The sequence below is a fragment of the Manacus vitellinus genome, unplaced genomic scaffold (assembly GCF_001715985.3).
Source record: "Manacus vitellinus isolate BGI_N305 unplaced genomic scaffold, ASM171598v3 scaffold_113_pilon, whole genome shotgun sequence".
Taxonomy (NCBI): domain Eukaryota; kingdom Metazoa; phylum Chordata; class Aves; order Passeriformes; family Pipridae; genus Manacus; species Manacus vitellinus.
The window spans coordinates 604,199-613,462 of record NW_021938858.1 but is presented as its reverse complement, the minus strand read 5'-3'; the positions used below and the strand labels follow the sequence as shown (position 1 = coordinate 613,462).

Genomic DNA, 9,264 nt, shown 5'->3' with positions numbered 1-9,264 from the left:
CCCTGCGGTCTTGCCATGGAATCATGGGTTGGGAGGACTGGAAAAACCGTCTAGTCTCAACTCCCGTGGTTCGAGACACTTCGCACTAGAGCAGGTTGGTCAAGGCACCATCCAAGCTTGGCTTTGGACACCGTCGGAGTTGGGGCGTGCACCACCTCCCGGGGAACCTGGGCCAGTGTCCCACCACAGTCACAGTAAAGAATTTCTACCTAATGGGTGTAACCTGAATTTCCCCTCTTAATTTCTACCCATTACATCTTGTCCTGTCACTACAGTTCCTGACCTTTATGTTTCTTTAGTTTGGACTTTTGTTGTTGTTGTTGGTTTGGTTTTTTTTGTTTGGCTGTTTGGTTTTTGTTTGGTTGGTTTTTTGTGGATTTTTTTGTGTGTGTGGTTTTTTTGGTTTGTTTTGGGGTTTTTTTTTGCTTTTGTTCTGCTTTGGGATTTTTTGTTCTGTTTGTTTGGGTTTTTTTTTGTTTTTCGGGTTTTGTTGTGTGTTTTTTGTTTTTTTTTTTTGGGGGAGTGTGTTAATTCATTTGGGGTTTTTTGGCCTTTTTTTTTGCTTGGTTGGTTAGTTGTTTTTGTGTTGTGTTTTTTGTGTGGTTTTTTGTTTGTTTGTTTGTGGGTTTTTTGTTTCATTTGATTTTGGTTTCTTTGTGATTTTCTTTTCTTCCTTTGGGAGTCTGTACTGCCATCCTGCCTCCTCTGCCTCTCCAGGAAATAAACCAGGATCAGGCAGCAACTGGATTCTCAGTCAACTTACAAAACTGATCCTCATCTCAGCACCTGCATCCCAGGGGCTGCTGCCATCCCACCCCACCCACCAGTCAGGACTCTGCTAGTGCCTTTTCACCAGAGCCAGACTTCTGGCTGGTCCAGGCTTTGCAGCTGCTGTCTAGCTGCCCAAGAGCCTCCTCTGAACCACAGCGGGGATCAGCTCCAGCTCAGCCTGCTGCTACTGCCATAAAAACTGATGGAGACTTGAGAATTATTCCCACAAGTATCTTCCATGTGTTTTCAGATAAGCCATTCTCTGGAAGGTGAACCAGGGCTGAAACGAGCCTCAGAAATCCAGACTGGAAAGGGGAGCAAAGGTCATCTGTATGATAGTAGGAGAGCTATCCTATAGATAAATATTTGAGTTTCAGGCAGCTACTCATGAAGGCTAAGAACATTTATGCCAATTACCATCACACTTGAAAGCTTATTTAAAAGGTTTCAATCAGGACTGTGACAAAGGGCCTGCAGGCAAAATGGATACTTCCTATGTATCAAAGGTGAAAGGAAACCTGAAAGACTTTCGGATAAATGAGTTGTACCAACAAATACAGAACAAAAGTGGTATGAAAAGTACAGTTCTCCGTGGCTGTAATTCTGCCAAGGCCAGTATCACAGAAGAAAATATATACAGTAATTGAATTTTACAGTACCAATGAAACAAAAAATTATGCTGAGTACCCTCCCCCTAAATCTAGGGCTTAAAGTACTTCAAGCTGAAAGAATTCCAAAAGGTAGGAATCTAACAGACTATGGCAAAGTTAGTGGGTGGCATCCTGAACTTACAGTGTCAAGCTTTCCACTAAAATACTAGAATATATTACTGGAAAAAATACTGCTTGAATCTTAAAGGAAAAAAAAAAAGCCTGTGCTGATTACTTTGTTACTGTCCATCAATCTTTTGTAATGTGACAGCATTAGATCCAAAAATAACCGTTTTCAGGAAATATACTGTTTTCTACTGGAGAAGAAAATTGTCATGAGACCACTCCAAGCAATCTTATTTCAAAAGCCACCTAAAGTAGCAAAACTGGGAAATCGTTTTTAAGTGACAGAGGGGCCTCCAGAGGATCACAGTTACCATCAGAGATGTGAAACTAAATCTACTGGATATCAAATATACCTAATTTTAATAATACAATTATAGCTATTAATGTGCATTTAAAACCTTTAAATCTATGAGTAAGGTCCTGTGGATTCTCGGTTTTAACTAAAAAGGAAGACAAGCAGAACAACTGATTTTGATGCACTGATTCTCCTTCACATTAATTCAGCTCATGAGAATTATTAATCCTTATTTTAGAAGATACCTTTAACTTATCTTTAAAACATGTACTTAAAATGTCGCACAGACAATGCAAAATGTTCTGCTTATACAGTGCATTTCTGTGTACTTACCACTCCTGTATTTAGGTACAAATACTCTCAGCTGAATTCACTGATACATTTTGGAAGTGATATTATTGACAACAAAAAGCATCAATCTTCTAATTTGTGCGATAATTACCTCTCAATTTACTTCTCAAATATTAAAAGCACTTTATATGTACACATATACACATAACTTAGTGCCAATCTATCAATATATTCTAAATTTGACCACACTGCTATTGCAAAAATATGCAGAAATTCTGTCTATAAGGTCTCTATTTTGTACATTTTAGCAACGTGAGACTTGCAGCCCTTAAATATTTATGACCATACTTGCTTCCAAAAAAATTGTAAATTTATGATAATACAGGAAACATGTTGATGCTGTGCATTAGTTTTATTCCATATATAAATGTCAGCTTGAGCAAAAAAAAAAGTCATTGTTGTATAAATTACTGAAAAAAAACCCTACCATAGTAAAATACAGAGCATAATAATAGACAAAACTGTAAAAACCATTTCTGAGTACTTTGGTCACATATTGGTAAAATTTATTTTAAAAGCAAAATCAAAAATGATACATGTGTCCACACACAACATGCATAACACACAGTTCATATGTATCAACACCTGACATTTTAGTTTCTCAGGCATTGTTACAACAGCACATTCAGCTTTGTTTTCAGTAAAGACTTTGATTCATTTATTTTTGATGGGAGGTAAAATAAAAGGGTAATACACTCCTAGAAACTGAAGCTGTAAAAAAATAAGTATAGCCTTTAAGCTGAAAACTTAAGTGGTAACAGAGCTACAGTTAAAATTGAGATTGCACACATAAACATTTATGCAACCTCCCCTCCACTTAATATTGTGTTTGTTTCAAGTGAAAATGACCAAATTCTGAGAATAATCAAATTATGTTACGCTATTAGAATACAAAAAAAGTACTCTCATGTAGTCATGTACAAAGTGCTTCATCCTTTCACTAAACTTGGACTTTACCTCTCCACCCATTCCAAACTTATCTCAAGATGGATTCCACCCCCCCCCCAAACACATTCTGTAAAAATCTTAATAAAATTTAATTTTGATTATTATGGTGGATGTCTATTTGTGCAACTCATTGCTGTAAGGGGCATATGGCAAAGATTTCCAATATCAAAGTGCTGAACATAAACATCGCATTGCTTTAACATCTCCTGAAGTAATTTGGTATTACCATGTTACTGAAGATGGAGAGTAATATAAAATAATCAATAATGAAATACTCCTTCTTCAAAAAAATCCCTTTGAATGGGGGTTTCATCCTTACTGTAACTAAGTGGCATAACAATATACTTTACACAAGACACCAATTGTTGTCTCTAGTGTAAGAGGAAAAACATTTAAACAGGAATATATCAATGTGTAACCCTTGTTGTTAATTAATCACTTGTATGTGATTTTTTTTAAATGTAGATAAATACATGGAAGTATTGTTTAAATCCTTAAAACCCTGGAGTTTCTTTAGTTTTCAAGATGGTAATTTAGTGTTATCGAGATTAAACCCTGTTGGAGTTTATCTGCATATTGGTTGATTCAGTTTTCCATCAAAGTTCATGACTCAATTAGTGCAAAACTTACACTATGTGCAATTTTCCTGTATGTTGTAGTAGTCAATACAATACCCAACTAAATTTTTTTCCACAGAATTTATTACCTATGTCAGATTCAGTTAACAAAACAAAGAAAACAACAGATAAGAAAACGTTCAGACAGTTCAAATAGCAATATTTTGTATAAAATGTAGTTATTTTAAACTTTCTGTCTTACTCCTTGCTTCAGGTTGCCAGAAGTATGAAATACTACACCTAGAAATATAATCCCTAATAAAGGCGTTTTGCTACTGTAAGAGTCAAACACACTGTATTTGTATTAACTTGACCAACAGCTTTCTCATGCTTCCAAGGTATCACTTTACCTTGTAGGTACCCATGTCCACTCAAACTTCCAAATCATTTTATAAAAAGGTAGAAAAATATACTCAATATTTGTTTAGCCTTTCTATAGTCACCCTATCATACAATGAATCTTACAAAATAATTTATGAGCTGAAAAAATACCAACGACTGCACAGCACCTGGAGGAAGGTCTCCATGGGACGGTACAATCCTGTGATCTTGAAGTTGTTTTTCTTCAGGTTTATGGACATGTATTTTCACAAGTAAATATTCAATACCATGTTCACATCCATGGACACACAGACCTTTCTTATTTCACACCAAACCCTGAAGAAGTGCTGGTGATGTGGAATGACAAGATCAACTAAGTTCGAGAGAACAAACTCCAGATTTAATTGTCACCAAGTCATTTTGCAACATGCTGATAAAGTGTCACTTTAAAAATTTTCCTTCAAGGGCAAAAAAAATGTTTCTGATGGAATTTTTTCATTTTGTGGTTTTAAATTCTGTTTGGGATCCAGTTAAGCAATGACATCATGGGTGTCACTGTTGGGTCTTTGGCGTAGAGTCAGCGGGGGCAGAGGCTTTCCATAGAAATCTGTGTGAGAAATTCCAGAGAAGAAAAACACATCAATCTGTCACCCAAAGGATTTTTACATATGGCAAATTCTTGCTTCCTTTAATGAAAGCTAGGTAGTCTACAAGTTAAGAGCTAATTCCTACAAGCAACTTTCAAATCTAGTGCTAATTAATGTCTAGAGATGTATTGGCCAAAAGAGGGTTTAATTACATTTTATTAAACATGCAGAAGCATTTGCAAGATCGAGCCCAAAGGTGATCTGTAAACATCCCTAAAAATAGGAAATGAGAAATCCAAAGTATGCAAACAACAACTGAAAAAATCAAGTATCAAAATTTGAATGGTGCTGTAAAGTCTTCATTACAATATAGTTCGAAGTGACAGTAACACTATGCAGCATCCCAAATTTTGGGACCATTTATGCATGGCATTTATCTTGCAAGTCATACTAACTTTCTAAAAGAATTATATTAAGAATTTTTTTAAAAAACTGCAACATTTTCTTTTGTCAATAAAGGAGTTCCAAGTAGTAAAACTGCTCTAGACAAAGTCAACAGGTATATCAGAAGAGAGTGACAAGTATTCTCAAACATTTGTGATTGATATAAAATTAAAAAACAACCATGCAGATGGGTACATGCAAAGCATTTCACAAGCAAAATAATATGAGAGATGGTAAGAGGAAACAGGTAGAAATCAAGAAAAAACAAAAGCAGCTTTTTGAAGCATTCAAATCTCAATTTTATTTATACAGACCACCTCTTCCCCAGCAAAGCCTTGATGGCCTGCCAACATAAAATTCAGCTTTAATAAATCAGAATTTCCCAAGAAGAATATATTCCACTTGTTCTACATATGCAATAACTTAAAATTGCACTCCTGAGCTAGAATTAACAAAAGCAAACAAGGTGGATTACACTACTCTAAGACTATGTGTACATGTCTGCAGGATCAAGGTTTTAGTTATCCTTACATTTAATCAGCAAAATGATAACACTTTTATGTTATTGTAGTAAATCTTTTGATTTTAATAGTGCTAATTCAGTGTCACAGCAGCAAGAAAACTGCAACGAATGAGTACAAGGCAAATAAAAACCTGTACAATGGATGGTTTTATCAGTCAATTTATTAATTTCTTGAGGTCTGGCAGACCACTTTAGGAATGACAGATAATTGTACCTCCTATATTGGAAGAGGTTTATTATTCTTGCAAATGTATCCTCCACCGACAATAAACAGACACCTAACATTACCTAATGTTGTGCCAGAATCATTATTATGATTGGAAAAATTGCAGTTTCTAGTGAAATAAGGGTATAATTAAAGACTTATATAATTGACTCTACTACCTGTTAACAGCCAATATAACATTCTCTTCTAAGAATGACACAAAAATGACTCAATATATACATTAAATAGTCCGTTTAAGTGTTTAAATCAACACTTAAATTTTCCAGTTTGCATAATTAAGGCAGAGTTATATGTTTGAGAAAGCCTAGCATTAAAAACCAGACCTTTGGAGGTTGTTTCAGCCTCACACTTCCTGAATTTTACATATTTCAGCAGCAAGAATTACCAAATATCTGACACTTAAAATAAAAAAATAATTCAAGACAAACACAAAGGACTTACTACTCTCCTTATTGAAAAGTATCTCTACTAGAATCTCTACTTTCACTGCAAATTGTTCCTTCAAGCTATTTATTTAAATTAATCATGAAACCAAAAGGGAAATAAAAATGCCCTTTTATTTCACAAAGGTTGAATGTCTGAGAAAACTTTTAAACCCAGCTTGGGAGTGGATTTTGGGGAAAGCTGGGGGGAAAAAAATCAACACTGAGTTATTTCTCTGCTGAAGGGATAGCCAAAAAGATGATTTTCAGAAAGATGCGATTCAGGAATATTCCAAATAAAGAATCACTGGCCTTAGAAAAATTCCAATAAGTATCCCATCAAGAGCAGGTTCTCAGTCTGCAAAATATGTAAAAACTCACTGAAAAACACTGTTGCAAGGACAGATGGCAAGTTAAATCAGTGCAAGATAGACTTGGCAATGTTGGGTTAACAGTTGAACTCAATGATTTTAAGGGTCCTTTCCAACATAAATGATTCCATGATTCTATGGATCTCAAATGGTCCCAATGAAAAAGAAAACAGCTGCTTTAACCAAAATAAGTAATCGATGCTCTTGGGTATCAGGACCCAACTGAAGGTTTGACTGTGCATTTGAAGAGCTTTTTTCATTTATAAATAGTGCTTTCCTAATGGATGTTTTCTTGCTTTCCTAGGATTTTCTGTTCTGTGTGAAACTTGTGAGTCTCAAAATTCCTGAAAAAAAGAATAAATCTCAGCAAAGAGCAGCCAAAGTCTTGAATTCAGCTGCAAAGTTCTGAGCACTTCAAGTTTGCTCTGATCTCAGTGGTGACACCTCTGGTTAAGAGATCCCTACCAACATATTTCCAGTGTTAGCTTCCAATTTAATTGGTTTTCTCTTTGTTCCCACCCATGCTCTTGCTACAAAATGCAACAGATAAAAATTGAAATTCCCTTTCTTCCCCTCCCTACCTCTTCATCTGGCTTTTCTCTCTTGCAGCCTTCTCTTTATGTGCCTTTAAAAAAAGAGCAAGACGGTTTTATGATTAAGATAATAAATTACATTTTATGCACATGAACCTCATTCCTGTGAGAAATAAATATCTCAGGTTTAGAAACCTCATTTTCCCTTTAGGCAGCTTTTGATTCTTTGGCAGAAAAGCTGCATGTTCTGTTGTTTCAGAATTTCTCATGACAATAGTTCAATTAATTCAAGTCAGGGTTAAGCTCAAGAGTAACTACAGCCACAGCTCCTTTCTCCTTAAGTTTCTCAATTGATGTTCTCTTTATTCAATTTGTGTAAGTGTTCTCATTGCTTTAGTTTGGTTGTTCTCCTCTCGTGTTACTCCAGATGTCTCCATGTTCACTAGGATATTCAAAATTTGAAAAATAAAAATGTAAGAAAAACAAAGAAAGTACCCTCTAAAACTCAGAAAAAAAAATGCAGTGTGAGCATATGAAAAACAAGCTTCCAGGATCTTCCAAAAATAGAAACCAGCCATTACTGAAGCAAGAAATCAAGCATCTGCCTACCTCACCTTTATATTTCCAGTTATTAAACTTATTTCTGCTCGCAGGTTATCAACTCTAAGGGACTCTGATTCTTCAGGTAAAGCAGCAGATCCCAAGCTTTTTCACTGACATTTCTACTTCCAGACCAATAATTTAGTTTTCATTTGGACTCTTAAAATAACTGGTCCTGAACTGGTCCTCTTACTGTTTGTAATATGGCACTTTTTAATGTTTAGGTACTGCTGCTATGCAAATAACTTCAGATCATTAACAGCTCCTGATATCCCAAGCCATTTTAAACTTTATAAGGGAATCCAAGATAAATTTCCTTTCCATAAAAAAAAAAAAAAAAGGAAAACTTGAAAAATCAAAAAGATGCTTTCTACTAAGCAAAAGGTTTAGGTTTTGGTCAATGAAAAGAGAATTAAGACATTAAAAAAAAAAAAGATGAAGAATGAAATGAATGTAGAAGTGAATGAACAATGGAGAACACGTTCAAAAAGTACAAAACCCAAAATACTTTCAATTACCAGCATGATGTGTTTCACCAAGAGGCTCGAGTTTTTGAAGTCTATTAAGTTTGGGAGTTCCCCAGCCAACTAAAGGAAAACAAAGACTGTCAAAACATGCCATGACTGCTCTTGATTCTGAGGAACTGAACAGAAAGCAGCTCATTTTGGGGGAAATCAAAGCATTTACAAACACCCAAGGTATGCAATATATTGCATCCACGGTGAAGAACTATGAAATACTTTTAAAAGAAGCTGATTTCCCCTTAAATAGTGATAATTTTCATCACTTTTTCAGGAGTAGTCAAGTTTCTGACTCACTTTTTGGGAAAACAATGTCTTCCTCCATGGAACAGGCCAAATCACTACTGCTGGAAGTTCTTATAATGAAGTGGGAAGCTGCATCAAAGATTTTCTAGAGAGGAAGGTTTAGCAGCATTTCTCTGTACGAAGATCATTCCAGTTTCATTATTCCCAAGTGAATCTTTTAAAGGATTAACAACCACAAATTGAGACATCAATTACTGGTGGTTAGTACACTCACCTGGTGGAAGTGCTGGTGGTGGTGGTGGTGGATTTTTGGGAAGAGAATCCTCTGGATTAATAGGTTCTACTCTGTGGCCCCTTTTTAATTTTGGTTTTTTACTTTTCTTCTTACTGTTATCTATAGTAAACAGAAATAAAACATTACATATCATACACTTATATTCAGAGAATATCTTAGATCATCTTCTAAAACAATTATTGAGGAGACACATGAGTGTTTTCAGTCCAAATTTACGCACAAAATTATGGGAAATGTAAAAGTTACACAGCATTTTGCTATAGAAAACAAATTTTAAGCATAAAGTATATGCAAACTCTGTGTTTCCATAACGAAATTCAACCTAGCTGGGTCCTGTTGGAAAGTGGACTGCATATTTGATGATGATAAAAAACAAACCCAATTTCAGCTACAGTATCAGCCACACCAACAAACATG

The 9,264-nt window shown here is 35.3% G+C and overlaps 1 protein-coding gene across 1 annotated transcript in view; it reads right to left on the bottom strand.

Annotated features, from left to right (window-relative positions):
• Positions 1-3,820: 3,820 nt before the first annotated feature.
• ARL13B (ADP ribosylation factor like GTPase 13B) overlaps positions 3,821-9,264 on the bottom strand; it is a 45,601-nt gene continuing 40,157 nt past the window's right edge. The window contains exons 9-11 of the mRNA XM_029965647.1: positions 8,827-9,001; positions 8,304-8,372; positions 3,821-4,686 (exon numbers count right to left, since the gene is read on the bottom strand). Of these exons, the coding sequence (XP_029821507.1) occupies positions 4,610-4,686; positions 8,304-8,372; positions 8,827-9,001 (321 nt within the window). The 3' untranslated portion in view covers positions 3,821-4,609. The remainder of the gene's footprint in view (positions 4,687-8,303; positions 8,373-8,826; positions 9,002-9,264) is intronic.